Genomic DNA, 20,727 nt, shown 5'->3' with positions numbered 1-20,727 from the left:
CAACTCAGAATTATTGTATTCTTGCTGTCAGGGTGCAGTGGAAAATCAGCAAACAGAAATAATGTTACTGGAGGAATAGAAACCTTAGATAGGTTGGAGTGGGGAGGGTGGACAATGTATGATGGAGGACTGGCTCTCAAGACACCAATAAGTAATTTGTGTTGTCCTTGAAGCCAAAACGCTGCATTTTCCTTATCTAGAATTTAATTGACAGGTATTAACATATCTAGTAATTATTTTAAATCTCATTTCCTGATTGAAAAAATGGATGCTGCTTTTCAGAGTACTAGTTCTGGCAGCTTTACAGTGATAGTTTTAATAACACTCAAGTTCATTTTAGCTCTCACTGATTCTAGGACTACAAATTTATACAAGTGGGTTTTTAAAGTATTTATTTAAGTTTGATATGGCTGCCTATCTTATACAATAATCCTACATGACTCACCACAAAATCAGTAAAACAATTAAAGCATTTTAAACCCTTCTCACCATGGTGCCATGATATCCCATCTTAATGATAATATGAAAATTTTATGAAAGGCACAGAATCTTTTTATAAGTGCCCAAGGTAGCATGTAAGGTGGCATATAATCTGCCTCAAGCTATTCTGAGAACAGTGTTAGCTATTTAATTTATTGAGTGGCTGCACACTCACATAGTGGATGAGATCTCACCAGTATCCAGTCATTGTGCCAAAGTCTTCAATATTTAGCATACCTTTCCTATATGGCAGTACCTTGCCCTTTCATGACCTTGGTGTTTTATTTTAGTCTCTGAAGCTTTGTGTGTGCCCTTCTCAGCTTTATTTTTCTCTTAGATAAAGTTGCAAAATAAGTTATCCCTCTGTAAGTTTTGCCCAGCAACCTTTTTCAGTGACGGAATATATTGTCCCAGATAACCTAAGAGTTAAGAGAATGAGATGCCAGAGATCAGTGGAATATTCAGCTGACCCATAACAAACCATGAGTAAACCCTACATAGAAAGACTTGTCCTATGGACAATATAGGTGTCCCTGTAGTAGTTCTGCTAACCTGTGCTTTGATAGGTTAGCTAGTTGTATTTTCTCTGATCACCCTTTCTAATTTTGCTTTTGGCAAGGTTTCTATTAATATTGTTCTAGCTCCTTTGCATCACTATCAACATTTTGTTTTTGCTTTTACAGATTTCACAGCCAGCATCCAACCATCAATGATGACCTCGCAAATTGCATTATTTCAGGGAAAGTTGTCATAAAAACAAACATCACTGAGTTTACTGATACTGCTGCCATCTTTGAAGATGGCTCTAAGGAAGAGGATATAGATTGTGTTATCTTTGCTACAGGATACAGTTTCTCATTTCCTTTCCTTGAGAACTTTATGAGGGTTGTTGAAAATCAGATCTCCTTATATAAGTTTGTCTTCTCACCTCATCTGGAGAAACCCACACTAGCAATCATTGGTCTTGTGCAGCCACTGGGGGCCATCATGCCCATTGCAGAAATGCAAGCTCGCTGGGCCACACGTGTCTTTAAGGGTAAGGTCTTTCAAAGTTTGTCTGGATATTGATGTACTAATTTTGGACAGTGGATTTACACTATATCTTAGTTAACTGAAATGTACTGAAATTTATTTATTTATTTTATTTTAATTCCATTTATATCCCGCCCTTCTCCGAAGACTCAGGGCGGCTTACAAGCTTAGCAGTAGCCTTCATTCTATGTATATGCCTGCTTATTAGGGCTTTCACACACACACCCCCAAGCGGCATTATTACAAAGTCAGCTTATTGCCCCCAACAATCTGGGTCCTCATTTTACCTACCTCGGAAGGATGGAAGGCTGAGTCAACCTTGAGCCTGGTGGGACTCGAACCTGCACTGATTGCAGGTTTATTTATTAATAATTTATTAATAATAATTTATTAATAATAATTTATTAATAATCCAATTGCCTGTGTTTATACAACATGCCAAATGATAAGCAACTATGCCAGCTGAATTATAACAGTCTGAACAATACATCAACTGAAATCAGCTGTACTTTTAGAATGAAAATTACAAACCATGCTTAGAAATGGATACTTAGATGGTACTGGGCATTTATTTTCTGGCATTAAAATATTTATCTAATGAGAGCTGCCATTGGAGCAACCTCCTTATATGGACTATCTTCAGAAACCTTTCCATTTGACTAGCCAGGCTTAATTATGCATAGAACATCACAGAATAAAAGATGATTCCATCCATTCTTTTTTTTATTGAAAAGTTTTACAATACATTTTTATAACTAAACAAAACCCCTCCCAACCCCCTCCCCCCTCCCCAACCCTCCCCAACACCTCCCTCCCTTCCCCCTCCCCCCTCCCCAACTTCCCAGAGCTAAATACAAGGTATAAAAATACAAACAATCATAATCTACCTTATGTAAACAACAATAAACTATTAAATCTATCACACTTTAACTCTTATAAAATAACTACAAGCAATATAAATATCACATCAATACTTATTCAAATGCTAGGTGAAACCTTTTAATCCCATATTTATTCTGGATATAATCAATCCATTTTTTCCACTCCACAATATATCTCTGTTGCGAATGGTTTTTCAAGTACGCTGAAATCTTTGCCATTTCCGCCTGGTTGGAAACTTTTAAAGTCCATTCTTCTATAGTCGGCAGTTCTTCCTTCTTCCAATATTGCCCTACTAAAAGTCTTGCTGCCATAATTAAATTCAACATCAACTTAGTGTCCACAACAGTAGTATCAGTAATAATGCCCAGTAAAAACAATTGCAGACAAAACTTTATCCTTTTCTTAAATATCTTTTGCATGTTCCACCAGATTTTAATCCAAAAAGCTTTAACCTTTTTACAGGTCCACCATATATGAAAATACGTTGCATCTTCACCACCACACCTCCAACATTTAGGCTGGCAGTTTGGATACATACTTGCTAATTTTTTAGGATCTAAGTGCCACCTATAAAACATTTTATAAAAATTCTCTCTTAAGTTTTGAGCTTGCGTAAATTTTACATTTCTCACCCAAATCTTTTCCCAAATATCCATTGTAATAACTTCTTGAAAATTCTGAGCCCACTTTATCATACAGTCTTTAACAAGTTCTGTCTCTGAATCAATTTCTATCAATGCAAGATATATCCTTTTAATATGTGCTTGACCTTGATCTCTAATTTGCTTAACCAAATTTTCATCAGTCATTGAAAAACCAATTTTCTGGTCTTCTTTCCACCTGGCCTTTAATTGCCCATACTGAAACCAGGTTTGTACAATCTTTTCTTCTCTTACGATATTATACGGCTTCAAATGCCATACATTCCTTTCCAATCTTAACATTTCCTTATATGTAATCACATCATGTTTAAACCCAACACTTATACTTTCTATTGCGTGTTTTGGTATTGCCCATATAGGTATCTTATAATTTAACTTATGTCTATACTTTTTCCAAACTCGCAACAGAGCATGTCTTAAAATATGTACCTTGAACACATTATCCACCTTCTTATCATACAATAAATATGCATGCCAACCAAATAACAAATCATGACCTTCAAGATTTAATAATCTCACTTGTGTTAAATTAATCCAATCACTTATCGCTGACAAAGCAGCAGCTTCATAGTATAGTTTAAGATTAGGCATTTTAAGACCACCTCTCTCCCGCGTATCCTGCATAATCTTAAATTTAACTCGTGGCCTTTTCCCTGCCCAGACAAATTTATTAATACCCTTTTGCCATTCCTCCAAGTTTGAATCCTTTTTAAGAATAGGTATCATTTGAAATAAAAATAAAAATTTCGGCAAAACATTCATTTTCACTGCTGCAATTCTTCCCAATAAAGATAATTGTAGTTTTTTCCAACTATCCAGTTCTTTTTGAACTTTTCCCCATAACTTTACATAATTATTTTTATATAGCTTAACATTTGAGGGTGACAAATATATCCCCAAATATTTAACCCTTTTAACAATTTCAAATCCCGTTAGCTCTTCTAAAACAGCCTTTTGTGATACTGTCATATTCTTAGACAACATTTTAGTTTTTTGTATGTTAACCTTAAATCCAGAAACTTTCCCATATTGCATTATTATCTCCATCAGTTCTACAACTGAATCTTCAGGTTGAGTTACCGTAACAACCAAATCATCTGCAAACGTCCTCAGTCTGTAATCCTGATCTCTTATTTGAATTCCCCTAATTCTTTCCGAGTCCCGTATTTTAATCAATAATATCTCCAATGTTAAAACAAATAGTAAAGGTGACAACGGGCACCCCTGCCTTGTACCCTTTTCAATGTTACACACTTCCGTCAAACTATTATTAACAATTATACGGGTTGTTTGCTTTTGATATAGTGCCCTAATTGGTTGTAAAAATTTATCCCCAAAATTCATTTTATCTAATACTTTCAACAAAAATTGCCAGTCCAATTGATCAAAGGCTTTTTCAGCATCCAAAAAGATCAATGCTGCAGGGATCTGATTGTTTCTTTCCAAAAATTCCAACAAATTAACTATATGCCTCACATTGTTCTTCATTTGTCTACCACTTATAAACCCAGTTTGGTCACCATGAATTACTTGTTGCAATACCCTCATTAATCTGTTAGCTAGAACCTTAACAAATAACTTGTAGTCTGTATTCAAAAGTGATATTGGCCTATAATTTTTTGCTTGGTTGACATCCTGGTCTTCCTTCGGAATCAAAGAAATAAAAGCAGTTTTCCAGGACGGGGGCACCCCTCCTCCCATTTGAATTGTCTGAAACAATTCCCTTAATGGCTTTACCATCTCTAGCTGTAAATTTTTATAATACACAGCAGTCAATCCATCCGTACCTGGCGCCTTACCCACTTTCAATTGTTTAATTGCTGAAAAAATTTCTTCCTCAGTTATCAAGTGATTCATCTCTTCCTTTTGTTCTTGTGTAAGAACAGGAATATTAGCATTCATCAAATATACATCAATATCTGCCTCACTAATCTTATCTCTAGCATATAACTTAGAATAAAAATCAACAAAAGTCTTCTTAATAAGACTCTGCTGATACAGTCTTATTATTCCATCCATTCTTGATAGAATGATTTAATTTAGATGAAAGTGTTTCCAGAAATTCTTTATTTTCATTTCCCTTTTTTAGAAACTTTCCTTCCTTTCGGTCCATTAAAGTGTTTTCTCTTCATCTTTGCCCCACTTTTTTAGGGCTGGCTGAGCTGCCATCAACAAGCGAGATGATATCTGATATTGTTGTTAAGAAGTTTTCCATGGCAAAAAGGTATGTAATTTCAATTGTAATATGCATATTCATACTTTAAGCATAATAATTGGTAAACATATAGATTGGGTAGGTGATTGCTATGTATATATATATTTGTATGTATGTGCAAAGAGGAAGACATATCTAAAACAGGATACCAGCAAATAGCCCCAAATCTATCAGGATGGAGTCAGAAAAGCTGAGGCTCAAAAGACTTGCAACAAAGGCCAAGAATAATAATAACAAGTTTCTTTCAATATGTAAAGAACAAGAAAACATTCAAGGAAATGATCAGTCCACTAATGGAAGAAGGCAGCAAGATGGTGAATGGGTTGCAGAGAGAAAAAAACTGCTTAATTCATTCTTTACATCTGTCTTCATGCTAAAGAAAAAACAACAATATAACCTATCAACAGCAGCACCATAGAAGACAGAACCGGAGTGCAAGTCAATATAGGCATGAAAATAGTAAGAAAGTACCAATCAAGTCTAAACAAATTCAAATTGCCTAGACCAGATGGATTGCATTCCAGGGTTCTGAACAAGTTGGCAGATGTGATCTTGGAACCACAGTTCAAAATCTTTCAGAGCTCCTGGAGCATAGGGGAACTATAAGAGGATAGGAAAATATAAGCAGCAGATATGTGAGCAAGTAGAAACAAGCAAAGCAATTAGATGAAGCCAGTGTGGGTTTGTTAAAAACAGATCGTGCCAGATAAAACTTTACCTTCTTTGACAAACTAATTAAATTATAGATCAAGGAAATAGTGTCAATACTACTTTATACTGCACTAGTAAGACTACACTTGGAATCTGCATCCAGTTTTGATTACTGCAATAGAAAAAAGACGTTGAACTCTAGAAACAGGCATTGTCTCAAAAGGAACTTTTATTAGGGGCTAGTGACAGCAGGGAATTAAGGCAAGGTCTGAGAGAAAAACCCGCAAAGCAGCATATTAAATGCCACATTCAATAGTCCTCCCCCCCAGAGTCTCAGTGTTCATTTGAATTCCAGCCAATCCACAAGTGGCATGGTGTTTTGGTAGCTGGGCTTTTCGGTGGGTTCCTCAAGGTTTTTCTCACTTTTAATTTCTTCTGGCTCTCTCAGATAAGGGAGAGACATTCCATTCCCTGGCTGCCTTTTGGTCGAGGCACACACTGGACAAGTGGCCACATAGTTTTTGAACTCTACAACCTCCATTCCTTTGCAACCACTTTCTTTCAGTTTTGGTAAGCTCTTCCCCTTCCTTGGTTGGCCCTGGAGCTGGGGAGCAGTCATCAGGTGTAATGTGTCCTTCTTAGCTGCAGTGGAAACACCTGATAGGGTCTTGGCGTGTTTTGCCCATCCTGGCAGGGGCTGTGCCTCCTCTTCCTCCTCTTGGGGCCACTCGCTTCTCGGGTGAATGATGATCCCAGCTCTCTTGTTCTGCATGCTCATGGAAATCCATCAAATTGATTTCCACTTCATTAGTGAGACAATACCATGCCTGTAGGGTTCATGGCATCCCCTGGGATAGGCAGGTGTGGTACACCTCCTTTCTCAGCCCTTCTCAGAAATAGGAGATCAACAGGTATTCAAGCCAGTCTCCCAGGTAGCTGGCCAGCTGGTGGAAGTCTTGAATGTACTCTGTTACTGGCCATTTCCCCTGCTTAATGGTCCTGATGTGGATTTCTGTGCACTGGGCTGCAGGAGAGTCTTCAAAAAGCTCTCACATGGCTCGCATAAAAGCATCAAGGTCAAGTAACTTTAGGGTGTCCTTATTGTGCGGTGACACCAGCCACTTTGAGGCATCTTTCTCCAGGTTGACAGCAATGGCATCGATGTAGGCTATATCATCTGGATATAATGTTCCATAGCACTCCATGTGGTGCCAGGCCTGGGCTAAGAAATGGGCTAAGCATTTCAGACACCCACATAATGGGCAACCAGATAAAATCCCAGAGCCGGGGCCCCACCAGCCACCTGGTTGACCTGCTGGTTGGTGAATAGCAGCAGCAGATGCGCTACAAAGGGTGTTGATAGGTCCCAGTACTGGGGCAGTGTTTCTTGGTGTTGCCAAGGTGCAACCTTCCATTCCTTTAAACTTCTCCCTCAACAGTTCCACAGCTGGGCCTGGGTTGATGGCCTGGAATTTCCACTTGGTGGGGTCATCCCATTCTGTTTCCCAGTGGAAGCCCAGTGGCTTCCCACAACCATGTTGACCTATGTGGTGGGGTCTTTAGCATCTGCTGCTTTTCCCCACCCCCCACAACCACCCTGTGCGGTGGTGTTGTCCCTTTGCTCTTTCAAAGTCAGAGATTGCTATTCCAGTTTCTCAGCTTTAGTTTTCAAATGCACTCCAGCAGCTTGAATGTCTGCTTCCCCTAGGAGGGACTCGTGGCTTCCAGGTCAAGGTTTTCCCCAATTTCTTCTTTTGCTCCTGATCCCTCTCTGGAGCTGACATTGTTGCTCATCCTCTCCGGTGGGGTCCAAGTAGGTTGTTTCTATGACAGGTGGCTTAATGTCAACTGTTTAGCTAGTAAAGAAAGACTCCTGGGCCATTGTTTAACCAAAAGTACATTTTAGTAAAGGTAAAGGTTCCCCTGCACATGCGTGCTAATCATTTCCAACTCTAGGGGCCGGTGCTCATCTCCGTTTCAAAGCCAAAGAGCCAGCGTTTGTCCAAGGATGTCTCCGTGGTCATGTGGCCGGCATGACTAGACGCCAAATGCTGTTACCTTCCCACCATAGTGGTCCCTATTTTTCTATTTGCATTTTTACGTGCTTTCGAACTGCTAGGTTGGCAGAAGCTGGGACGAGTAACAGGCACTCACTCTGGTATGATCAGGCAATTTGGTATTAGTGCATTCTTTAATGGGACAAAGTTATAATTAAAAAATCATGGCACATAATTCTTTATTGGGATATACAAAGCTAAAGGGCTGTTTCTTTATGATCTGCCAAGGATATTTTTTTCCTTAGGATTTTCCTTGAAAAAGCTCTCCATTTTTATCATTTACAGAAACTGGTGGCTGAAATTATGTATAAGTTGCAATTGTGGTGTCGGCAGAATGCTGTTTTACTTTTGCTTTCCACTCATTTTATTTCATGGAGATTGGGAATTGTTGAGCTATCTGGAAATACTCATATTTTTAAGACAGATGAAGGCAAATAAATTTATATTTAGTCCAGATAAAACCAAAGATGCTAATTGTAGAGAGTCTGAATGATCTAGAGGCCAAAGTGACAGCAGAGGTGATTGCAATTCATGTCATGTTTAGTGTTTAGTGTTTAGTGAAACATATCAATTCCACATTAGTTGCAGAGATTGTGTGGGAATCAACTCTCATGTGGGCAATGTGCTGCTAGTCCCAAGAAATTCAGCAACAATGCCATAGCAAAGTTATTATAGCTATTATGCAAATCTGAAATCTGCAAATCTAAATTGGGTTCAGACTACATGAAAAGTAAATAACAATGAGAAAAACAGAGAGTCATAATTGTGAGCTGAGGGAGAGAAGCAGAGCTTGTTCTGGACCAAAATCTGCCAAAGCTTTGACTGATTCCCTCAATTATACATGTCAGAAAATCAAGTTATCACCATCTGAGAAAAAATATAGTGCAAATTAATATCTCCATTGCTGTCAGTCATGCCAGATTTTCTTTTCATAGCTATAATGAGTTTGCTAGATCAGTTCATCATTTAATTGATTGAATGCAGCTACAGTACCATCATCACAATCTGAGGACTCATACTGAAAAAGAAAATGCAGTGAAAAATGTAAAAGAAAATGATCAAAATGGGAAGAAAATAAATTGAAATTGTGGTGTAGTGAGTTCTTCGTGCAGGAAAGTAGACGAGGCAAGTGAGTTCAACAAAGCTCATGGTTTATTGCTTGCAGGATCTAAATTGAGAATTGGGCTGCAGCTTGCAGCAATTTATAGCCTGGCCCCTAGGCGGCAGCCAATAGGTTTAAAGCAACCCATTGCTGCCTAGGGACAGCCAATAGCAGCACTGGAGACCTGGAGTCTGGGTTGCTGGAGAGCCGTTAGCTGCTCCAGCTTACCACGTGGTGCTACAATTGAGCCCAATACATAACACCCCTCCCCTCTTAGATCAGACAACATCATAGCAATAACTGGCAAACAGTACAAGTTACAAGACTTAACATCATAGCAACTTTTGTAAAACAATACAAGTTACATTATAGCATCAGTTAGCCTGAATGAATAGACTTCCATTATAACACACGAGACAGTTAACATCATAGCTCCAATACTGTTTCAGTACAGTGACAAGTTACAGTACAGGCAACATTATAGTTCCTTTATTTTACAACATAATCAGTTAGATAAGAAGGAGGCTTGCGTGCCCTTGTGGAACGCCTTGGGGTTCCAGTCACTTTCTGGTCTACCAACTTACCCATCGGTCCAGGTAGACCAATGTCCCTTGATGCACCTGAGTCAAAAGGAATTAGATGCTCTCTGGCTGGCCTCTCCAGGTTGGCCCATCCCAGAGTCATACTGACCAGCAGAGTTGGCAAAGCGTTTGATAAAGTCTGGTTGGCTTGCTCCTTCAGGGGATCCATGTTGCACTTCTGGACTCCCCTCCTCTATGCCCAGTTCCTCATTGCTTAAGAAGGAAGAGGCTTGAGAGTCCATTTATGGGCTGGCTTGGCTGCAAGTTTGGGGACTTTGGGAGAGACTTATGACGCAGTCCTCACTAAGTGGCCATTCTGGAAACCATTTTCTGAGTTGATCAATGTGGTGTCTGACAACTCGCTCTCCCTCCAGCCCCACTTCATAAGAAAGGGGACCAGATTCCCAGATCCATAGTTTCTGGCCCATACCCAATTGCCCACTTGCAACCCCCTTGGGGCTTTTGGTCAATAGGCTTCTGCTGCCACTCTATCTGGATGCAACCTGTCCAGTTTAGTGATCAGTCGCCTCCCCCAATGAAGTTCTGCAAGACTTTTGCCTGTAGCAGTGTAGAATGTTGGCAGAGTAAAAAATCTGCCAGTCTGTGATGCCAGTCACCTGTTTCTATGCGTTTGAGTGATTCCTTCATGGTCCTCACCATTTGTTCAGCTTGACCATTAGAGGATGGGTGAAAAGGGGCAGATGTTGCATGCCTGATAAGATTTGCTTTTAGGAAGGCCTGAAATTCAGCAGCAGTGAATTGAGCCCCAATGTTTGAAACTAAAACATCTGGCAACCCATGTGTGGCAAAGAGTTTTCTCAGCACCTGGATGGTCCTAGCAGTAGTCATGTTTGCAACTGGGATTACTTCCAGCCATTTGGAGTGGCTGTCCACCACTATGAGGAAGAGCTGTCCCTGAAAGGGCCCAGCGTAGTCTATGTGAATTCTAGACCAGAGAGTGTGCGTTTCTTCCCACCTGTGAACTGGGGCATGTGGCATCTCAGGCCTAGATTGCTGGCATGTATAACAACCATGTACTTGTGCCTCAATGTCTTTGTCAAGGCCAGGCCACCAAAGGTAGCTTCTTGATAAAGCTTTCATTCTGACAATGCCTGGATGGCCCTCATGTAATGACTGTAAAACCCTGTCTCTCAGTGAAGAGGGGATTATGACTCTGTTTCCCCATAGGATGCACCCCCTGTGAGCTGATAGCTCATGTCTTCTGACAAAATAACTCTGAAACTCAGAGCCTGGGCTTTTATCCAACCACCATGTGTGTACCCATGAAAGCACTCTACTAAGTGTAGCTGTTTCTGCAGCTATGTCCCCAGCATGGAGGGGAAATTCTGGCAGGTCCTGAATTGGCAGAATTCTGGCTGCAGGGGCCGGGTCTGGTTCCGTTAGTGGCAGTGGGAGTCTGCAGAGGCCATCAGCATGGTCCATTTCTTTACCAGGTTTGTGAACCAATTTAAACGTGTATGCAGATAAGAAAATAGACCATCTCAACATTCTTGGAGAAAGTATGTGGGGGATTTGTTTGTCTGTTGTGAAAAGTCCCAACAGTGGTTTGTGGTCTGTAAAGACTGTGAAGTCCCTGCCATATAAATAGTCATGGATTTTTTTTATTCCAGCAACAATGGCTAGGGCCTCTTTGTCAATTTGATCGTAGTTATGCTCAGCAGAGAACAGTGTCCTAGAATGAAATGCAATAGGGACTTGTGTTCTATTCTTTTCTAAATGACTCAAGACTGCTCCCACCCCATAAGGAGATGCATCACATGCTAAACAGACTGGTTTAGACTCCCTAAAATGAGTTACAGTGGATTTAACTGACAACAGTGCCTTTAAGTCCTGGAAGCTTTTTTCATGAATGCTGGTCCATTTCCATGGAGCTTTCTTATCTAAGAGCCTGTGAAGAGGCTCCGCCAATGCAGCCTTGTTAGGCAAAAAGGCATGGTAGAAGTTGAGGATGCCCAAGAATGCTTGTAGCTCTCCTTTGGATTTAGGACTGGGAGCCATTTTAATGGCCTTCACTTTGGATTCAGCAGGGTGAATACCGTTAGCATCAATTTGAAATCCCAGAAATTCTGTTGAAGGGACCCCAATACTACATTTACTCTTTTTTAGTTTGAGGCCTGCTTCGTGAAGCCTCTGTAGCACAGCCCTGAGCCTGTTGGCTAACACTTCTGTAGATTCCCCAGCAATAAGAACATCATCAAAATAAGGGCAGATGCCCTGAATGCCTTTAAGTGTGCGCTCCATGATCCCCTGGAAAATGTCTGGAGCTACGCTGACTCCAAATTGTAAACGCTTAACTTTGAAAGCCCCCTGTGAGTCACAATCGTCTGAGCCTCGGCTGTGGCCTCATCAACCGGCAATTGCTGATAGGCCTGTGCTAAATCTAATTTAACGAAAATAGTACCCCCTTGCAAGGAAGCTAAAATGTGGTTGACCACTGGGACAGGGTAAGCATGTTGCTTAAGGGCTTTATTAATTGTACATTTATAGTCTGCACATATCCTAATTTCCCCGTTGGCCTTAAGGGGGGTGACTATAGGAGTTTCCCACTCCCCATCATCAACTGGTTGTAAAACACCCTGTTTTACAAGCTTGTCTATTTCTGAGTCAATTTTATGTTTGAGGGCAAAAGGGACCCTTCGTGGCTTAACCCTAATGGGAACTACGTTGGGGTCTAGCTTGAATGAGATAGGCAGTCCTGTGTATGTTCCTAGGGCTGAATCAAAAATGTCTGCAAAGTCCTCACAAACTGATGAAAGGTTTGCAGCTTGTGTCCAGTTGATACCAGTTATCTGAATGCCTAAGGCATCAAACCAATTGACTCCTATGAGACTCGTTCTCTGGCCCACTACTACTATGACATCCAGGTGCCCATAAAACCCCTTAAATTTTACAGCCAAGGTGGCTTGTCCCTTAACTTTGACTTGAGCATTTTGAAAGTCAGTTAAAATTACGTCTGAGGGCCTCAGCTTGGCCCATTTATTACTTCACCTGCACACAAAATTGAAGGTGTCCTGGGAAATAATGGAGACAGCAGAGCCAGAGTCCAACTCCATTTTACAAGGGACTCCTTGTAGCTCTACCTGCAGTTTGAGTTTAGGTTTGAGGGGGTGATGGGCCCCTGTGCAGCATACGCTTCTACGGCTTTTATAAAACCCCACACTGAATGGACCCTGGGCCCTGGTACCTTTCCTGGTCAGATCTTCCGACTGTTGTTTGGGTGGCCGGTCCCTCTGGTGAGCTCTGCAGATTGCTGTGATGTGGCATGTTTTGCCACAGGCCCTGCACGTGGCTGTCCAGAATCTGCAATCGGCGTGAAAATGGTTGCCGCTGCACCCTTTACATCTAGGTAAGAGAACTGCTTTGTAAGTGTTCTCTTGCTGTGCATCGGTTTGCTTGTGAAGCTTGTTGACATCAGGATATTCTTCCTCCGAAGATTCCTCTAAGCGTTTGGCATCCTTGTGGTAGACTGTTTCTTCATGTTTCGTCGTTTTGGTGGGCTGGACTGTTTGGACTGCATCCCCAGTGGCCTCATCTGCCATAACTTCGTCTTGAGCTTCTGAAAATGTTAAGTTCGGTCTGGCAAAAAGTCTTTGTTGGAGTGTTCGGTTCCGCAGGCGGCAGACGAGCCGGTCTCACAGTCACTCTTCAAGGTTCGAGAATTTACAGAAGTGTGTGGCCTGCCTCAAGGCCGCGATGAATTCTGATGCTGTTTTGCCGGGTTGCTGCACTCGCTGATCAAACGTGAAGCACCAGGCAATCTCTGACATCTTTGGCTGAAAATGCTCTCCCAACTTCTTCTTGAGGTCCGCGTAGGAAATCGATTCTAGCGGTGTCAGAGCGAAGAGGTTTTCGGCCAGGTCGAAAGTGGCTGGGCCGCACATGCAAAGCAGCGTTGCGGCCTTCAGCCCAACTTCTGTGATTTGGTTTGCCTGGAGGTAGTTTTCTACCTGGGACAAGTACTGTAGGAAGGCCATCCCTCTGGATGCTTGACATCGAATTCGCGAAGTCTTCCGATCTTTGGCATTCTGTCTTCGGCTGGTTCCTGTGGTTTTCGATCCTGCTTCTCCAAGGTCCAGGGACTGAATCCGCTGAGCATGTAGTCGCTAGCGTGGCTTGCTAGCTGACCATAGGGGTGGGGGAAATGCCTTTTCCCTCCAGGCGTGAGCTGCCTCTCCCCTAGTGAACTTCAGCTCTTTTGGAGAAGCAGGATCCCACCTTCGTCGCCAGTGTTGTGTAGTGAGTTCTTCGTGCAGGAAAGGAGACAAGGCAAGTGAGTTCAACAAAGCTCATGGTTTATTGCTTGCAGGATCTGAACTGAGAATTGGGCTGCAGCTTGCAGCAATTTATAGCCTGGCTCCTAGGCAGCAGCCAATAGGTTTAAAGCAAGCCATTGCCGCCTAGGGACAGCCAGTAGCAGCACTGGAGACCTGGAGTTTGGGTTGCTGGAGAGCCGTTAGCTACTCCAGCTTACCACGTGGTGTTACAACTGAGCCCAATACATAACAGAAATGGCACCCTTTGTCAGCTCAGCTTGGTTCAGCTTGGTGCCTCACAGGCACCCTGCCACTAAAAGAAGAAGGGGGAAGGATGAAAAGGGGAACAGAGGGGAAAGGATGAAAGGGCAATAAATGTGATAGCAAATTGGGAGGGGGGAATGACAGGTGATAAGGACCAGAGCAGCCAGATCCTGATTGTAGCAGCATCCCGTGGCCAGGAATGTCTGGCCCTGAGAAATATGCAGATTACCTCCAAACATCTCAGAGTTCTCAAAACATCTTGGCAAGCTCCAGTTTTCTGGAAACAGACTGGTCACAGGGGGAGGGATGGGCTGGGGCAAACCCACACCTTGTTTTTGTATCTAGTGAGTGCAGATTTCAGAGCTGGCTTGACTTTACTGCAACTAACATCCTTAGTAAAAGAACCCTTTGCTTTAAGCAAATTGAATTGAAGGCTTTTCTTTTCTAAGGGATTGGATTGGGGCTGATCTGACCTTAGGCTAGCTCAGCAGTTGTGGTCAACCCAGCGAGGAAACTGCCTCTACCATGAGGACTATGCAAACGATGTCGGCTCAAAGGAGTGACCAGGAACAGATCGAGGCCTGGGGGGAAGCATCTTTACCACCCCTCCTGGAGGGCTGGATCTATCCGGATGGCTGGGAGAGGACAACCCACCAAGGTGGTCCCTTTGAGTCAGGAAAAAGGAGGAATGGGAAGAGAATCCCATGGGGTTGACATTCACCCATAGGGGCCATAGCAGCCACAGGTGAGACACCAGCCAGAACTGAAGGAACTAGAGGAAAAAACCTAGTGCAGGTGAGCCAGAATGAGAAGACTAGTGGTGCAGCAAGCCACAAAGTTCCTGGGGGTGGGGGTGGTTGGTAATCTCAAAGCTTGAGAAGGGCAGCACATCCCACTAAGCAGCCAACTCTAGCCATGGCAAGCAGGGGGCCAACGACCTCTGCCACCACAATGGCAGCAGTCAGCCCCTCGGCAACCGTAACCACCCCAGTGCCTGGCCCTGCAGCCCAGCTTGCATCAGTTGCAGGAGCAATGCCAGCAAGGTGGAGAAGATGCAAAACACCAGCCCTGGGAGTAAAGTTCAACAGAGACCCCAAGCAATTGGGGTTCTTCCTGACACAAGTTTGGACATACAAGCAAGCATATGGTCCAGAAATAGCCACTAAAGGGGTTAAGGAGTAGTGCATGACCATTAGAGGGGGCTGCAGCTGAATGGACGGTCACCCTCCACAACAATGATGCCCCAGAGCTGAGAAACTTCAACCGTCTCATGGCTGCACTTCAGAAGCTCTTCGAAGACCCTCTAGCCCAGTGACGGCAAACCTTTTAGAGACCGAGTGCCCAAACTGCAACCCCAAACCCACTTATGTATTGTCAGGTGCCGGGTGGGCGTGGCCCATTGGGTGGGTGTGGCCCATTGGGTGGGTGTGGCCCATTGGGTGGGCATGGCTGCGGTGGTAACGGCAGACTGGGTGGGACTAAAAAGTTCAATCAATCAATTCCAACTTTGTGAGATCTTTTTTCCCCCTGCGAGAAGTATGATTGAACCTTTTTTTTTGCACATGGTAGCGGAGGCCTCAAGTGAAAAGCTTTTATAAAACCCAGCTGAAGGCCTAGGACTGGGGCGATGGCACGTGTGCCCACAGAGAAGGCTCTGCATGCCACCTGTGGCACGCGTGCCATAGCTTTGCCACCAAGGCCCTAGCCAATCACAAAGCCAGAGATCACATAAAAACCATCAGCCAAGGGTGCAGCCAAGGGATGGGTGGTCCTTGAAAACAGATTGAAATGGGATTTCACTTCAGGAAATACTGAAAATCATGGTTATGAAAACTTTTTGCTAGCTTAGGTGCTCCTTGTAAGGTTTGTATTTTCTGATTACATTATTATCTAAAGTAACTATGCTTAGAAATGCAGCTCTGATAAAACTAGGCTTCCTTCCCCTTCATCTGTCTCACACTCAGAACAGCTCTTAATGTCTAGGCCAGGCACCTTCTAGGTATCTTCTTCCTTGCAGTACCTGTCTTCTGGAACATCTGCCCTAAGGTACATCTGCCCCCACTCCCATGTTTAAAAGAGCCTTGAAAACCTGTCTCTTTCTCCAAACCTTGGGTTTTCTGTGCTGTACTGTTTTTCATTGGTTGTTCTTTCTTCTGATGTTTGGGCTTTTTAGACTGTATTTTGTCGTTGTATTTACTATAAGTCATCCAATCATCGTAGAGCTGGGCTGCTTTGTTAATCATTCGTCCACTTGCTTGTCTTTTTCAGGTATGTGAAAAGTCAACGCCACACCATCCAGGTGGACTACATAGACTATATGGATGAACTAGCTTCTCTGATTGGGATCAAGCCCAACGTGTGGTCCCGGTTTATCACAGATCCTAAGCTGGCCCGGGAGCTTTTTTTTGGGCCATGTACTCCATATCAATATCGCTTGCAAGGACCAGGAAAATGGGAGGGAGCCAGGAAAGCTATCCTGACCCAGCATGAACGGATTTTGAAACCCTTGAGAACCAGGCCAGTTACCCAATCAGACAATGCCTCAGTGCCCATTTTGTTTAAGTTGGTTGGCCTTCTTGTTCTGTTTGCTGCAATTTGGGCTTGTTTTTAAGTCCACAAAAGTCCTATCCTCCTAATCCAATCCCAATCTACATAGATACTGGCATTATGACTTCATCCTTGTGCCTTTAATAACTTACCTATTAAGTTTGCACATATAAACAGGTAGACTTTATTTTCTGAAAAGAAGCAAAATTTTACTATATTATGTGTATGCTTTGCCCGCAAATGATTGTTAACATTTCTTGTTAGGGAACAGTTTTGTGTTATTCATTTTATTGATTGTACTTTTATTGGTCAATGATCAAAATAAAGTTCTGTCTATCGTATACTTCTGTTATCCTTCTATTCATGTGAGTCAGTTTTGCTGGATGAGAATGCATTTTCTTACTTTTATTGGTCAATGATCAAAATAAAGTTCTGTCTATCGTATATTTCTGTTGTCCTTCTATTCATGTGAGTCAGTTTTGCTAGATGACAATGCATTTTCTTAAGTGTAAAGCAAAATAATCTGCCTAAGTGTAACTTATACAAATAATGTTGCTTGGAACTTCTCTAGAAATTTCACTTTCCCTGCAATGCAATATTTGTAAATAGTGACCGAGGGAGTTGCTGTGCACAGGTGTTATTAAGTGTGGGCAGTTGTGCGGGCGCTCCCTGTGCCCTGGTAGGGTGTGGGGGGTGCTGCTGGCCAACACTAGTGAGCTATGTACTTATTATATGTTTTATTGTTAGCCGCCCTGAGTCCTTCGGGAGATAGGGCGGGATATAAATCCCATCAATAAATAAAATAAATAAATAAATAAGAGCAGGACCAACTTCTGATTTCCTGCTGGCTTCCCCATTTGGAAGATTTCTCTCATGTGAACAAGAGAGGAATAAAAGGACAGGTTTTTCACATTAAAAACTATGAAACTAAAAAAAAGAGAAATATATAAAAACATGATTTTTTTTTACGAAATCTGCGATCTGAACTTTTAAGTCCATTTGGTATGCTTGTTAGGAAGAATGAACAATAGTTATAAATCATAAAGTACAATTTCAAAGCCATTGCTATTTTTTATTTCTTTTTCTTCCTAGGGGTCTATAACTTTATGGTTTCACAAGAGATCTTTAAAATATAATTTACGTTTTTTAAAAAAAATGTCAATTTTTGCTTCATTTTGGGTTGAATCATACTGAACCATGATGTTATTTTTATTGGCAGATGCCACTGTCTTCCTGTTTCATAGAAAGACAAAAACTAAGGGCTCATTCTGCCAACTGCATCATGAAGATGCCTTGCTGATTTTGTAAAAGGCATAGCCTCATAATGAAACAGTCATGAACTGTGGCTGAATAGCTGTGGTCTAGTTGTATTTTGTTCTGCTAGTTTGCCAGCGGTTGTGGCTGACATCTTCATTGTGCCACTTTGTGGTGCACTGCTTCACAGCTCATAGGCAACTGAAGTACGCTGAAACATGCATCTAAGACGGTCACTAAGAATTTTGATGAAGTTTCTTATATGGATGGAAGTAAATCTAATCTCATGGTTCTGACAAATGAAACTCTTCAAAGAATTTCAAGGCATTGTTTACCTTAAAGAATCTTTAATAGAAAAGCATAGCTTCGGCACATACATGGTTGAAGCTGAAATCTGAATTCCCCTCCCCTAAACACATAGTATCAAGCACAATTCACTCCCCTAATTTACAGTCATAAATCACATTCTCCAATTAGTTTGAAATGCAAGCTTTCCCTCCTGTTTCCAACCCACCATTTCTTATCATCTCTTATTTCAAAAGCTCCAGAATTATGTCTAATTAACTCCCATCACATTCTAAGAGTAAAGCTAAGAAAGAAAAAGACAGCATCTTCCTATGTTGTCAAAGCAAAAACATCCGATGTTAGCAGCATTGATATCTAGTGCATATGTTGTCCTATTTGCATGTTCTTTATAACATGTTAAAATAAAATCTCAGCATTTGCATGCAGGCATTCCTGGATGTTATAAGTGATCCCAAGTCCCCACTGATTCTCTTGTCTTTTTTACAGAAGTATTATGAATATCAGTCTGCATTCACAATACTGCAATCTGTCAGCCTTATGCCAGAAATCCATCCATGCATCCACCCACCCATCCATTCTCAAAATGTGGGAAGTCCTGGGATTATGGCAGATAACATGAGCAACTTTTGACTTTGTCCATGAAAAGATATTTTAGAATCATTTTAAATAAAAGCAGAATTGGAGCGGGAAACAGAGGAAGAAAATGGGAACTAGAGTTGCAAGCACTGAGCTAAATTGGAAATTGGAATTTAAAACTTAAAATTTGAACTTGCCTGGAATCGGGGATGCCAAAATAATTGGACAACTGTTTAATGGGAATTTTAATAGTTAATTTTACTAAAAGTCTAGTCATGAACCTAGGTGATATTCTTGAATGTTCAATGTTCAACTGTATATTTTTTTATAATACAGTATATGAAACTGAATGCTGAATTCCTATTTCAGGTTCTACCATATTCCAGATTTTTTTTTCTTTATGGAAATCATTTATTAATATATTTAAAATTATTCATTGTTACAGAGACTTTAGCGCAGGGTTCTCTATTTGTAGCAGATTAGCACCATCTTGTGGCCTCTTCTAGTTTTGCGTTTTGGATAAAGTTTAAGAAGGTTTTATCCAGCTGATTTTGCTTTTCTTTCCTAATAACTGTTTTTTAAAAATCTCTGACAAGACCGACCTATTCTCCAAGGAGAAAAAGATAGGCTGAAAAGTCTGGTGATCTGCCTGTACAATATAAGAAAAGGGGGCTAATATTTTTTAAAATATATTCATTTTTATTGATCCCTTTTTAATCTCCAGAATGGCAACATCACAGTTTAAGAGCCCTAGTTTTTTCACATGTCAGGGTTAAGTGGAAGACACGAGTCGAGGTAAATTAAGTGGCGGCACTGGGAACCACCCAGCTGCTAACTCAAAGCTGGAAGCAGCACTGGGATGTGAAGACACGGAGGATTTACCGCAGGTCTTCAAATTTGGCCCTTTTGCGACTTGTGGACTTCAACTCCCAGAATTCCTCAGCCAGGCACGCTGGCTGAGGAATTCTGGGAGTTGAAGTCCACAAGTCGCAAAAGGGCCCAGCTTGAAGACCCCCTGATTTACGGGATGGCGGGGGGGACATTAGAGATCTCCGGTTCTCCAATTTTTGGACTTCAGCCATTGGCTATAGGAAGTTACTATGCCGATTTTCTTCTTGCTTTACATGGGTGGGTGGAAGCCGTCTATCCAAGCCTTGCTCCGCGCTTCAAGAAAAGCAGTCGGTATACATTAAGAGGAGGAACGTTGTCGGACACAACAACAAAAGAAGAAGAAGAAGAAGGAGAAGAAGGAGAAGAAGAAGGAGGAGGAGGAGGAGGAGGAGGAGGAGGAGGAGGAGGAGGAGGAGGAGGAGGAGGAGGAGGAGGAGGAGGAGGAGGAGGAGGAGGAGGAGGAGGAGGAGGAGGAGGAGGAGGAGGAGGAGGAGGAGGAGGAGGAGGAGGAGGAGGAGGAGAAGGAGAAGGAGAAGGAGAAGGAGAAGGAGAAGGAGAAGGAGAAGGAGAAGGAGAAGGAGAAGGAGAAGGAGAAGGAGAAGGAGAAGGAGAAGGAGAAGGAGAAGGAGAAGGAGAAGGAGAAGGAGAAGGAGAAGGAGAAGGAGAAGAAGAAGAAGAAGAAGAAGAAGAAGAAGAAGAAGAAGAAGAAGAAGAAGAAGAAGAAGAAGAAGAAGAAGAAGAAGAAGAAGAAGAAGAAGAAGAAGAAGAAGAAGAAGAAGAAGAAGAAGAAGAAGAAGAAGAAGAAGAAGAAGAAGAAGAAGAAGAAGAAGAAGAAGAAGAAGAAGAAGAAGAAGAAGAAGAAGAAGAAGAAGAAGAAGAAGAAGAAGAAGAAGAAGAAGAAGAAGAAGAAGAAGAAGAAGAAGAAGAAGAAGAAGAAGAAGAAGAAGAAGAAG

At 41.9% G+C, this 20,727-nt stretch overlaps 1 protein-coding gene across 1 annotated transcript in view; it reads left to right on the top strand.

The window, feature by feature from the left end:
- Positions 1-17,096, top strand: part of LOC308666831 (flavin-containing monooxygenase 5-like) — a 62,340-nt gene extending 45,244 nt beyond the window's left edge. Inside the window, exons 7-9 of the mRNA XM_081325788.1 lie at positions 1,164-1,516; positions 5,208-5,280; positions 16,469-17,096. Coding sequence (XP_081181914.1) covers positions 1,164-1,516; positions 5,208-5,280; positions 16,469-16,811 — 769 coding nt within the window. The 3' untranslated portion in view covers positions 16,812-17,096. The remainder of the gene's footprint in view (positions 1-1,163; positions 1,517-5,207; positions 5,281-16,468) is intronic.
- Positions 17,097-20,727: the final 3,631 nt, after the last annotated feature.

Source organism: Vipera berus, assembly GCF_964194415.1.
Source record: "Vipera berus genome assembly, chromosome: 3".
NCBI lineage: Eukaryota > Metazoa > Chordata > Lepidosauria > Squamata > Viperidae > Vipera > Vipera berus.
This window is presented reverse-complemented; position numbering and strand designations above follow the sequence as displayed.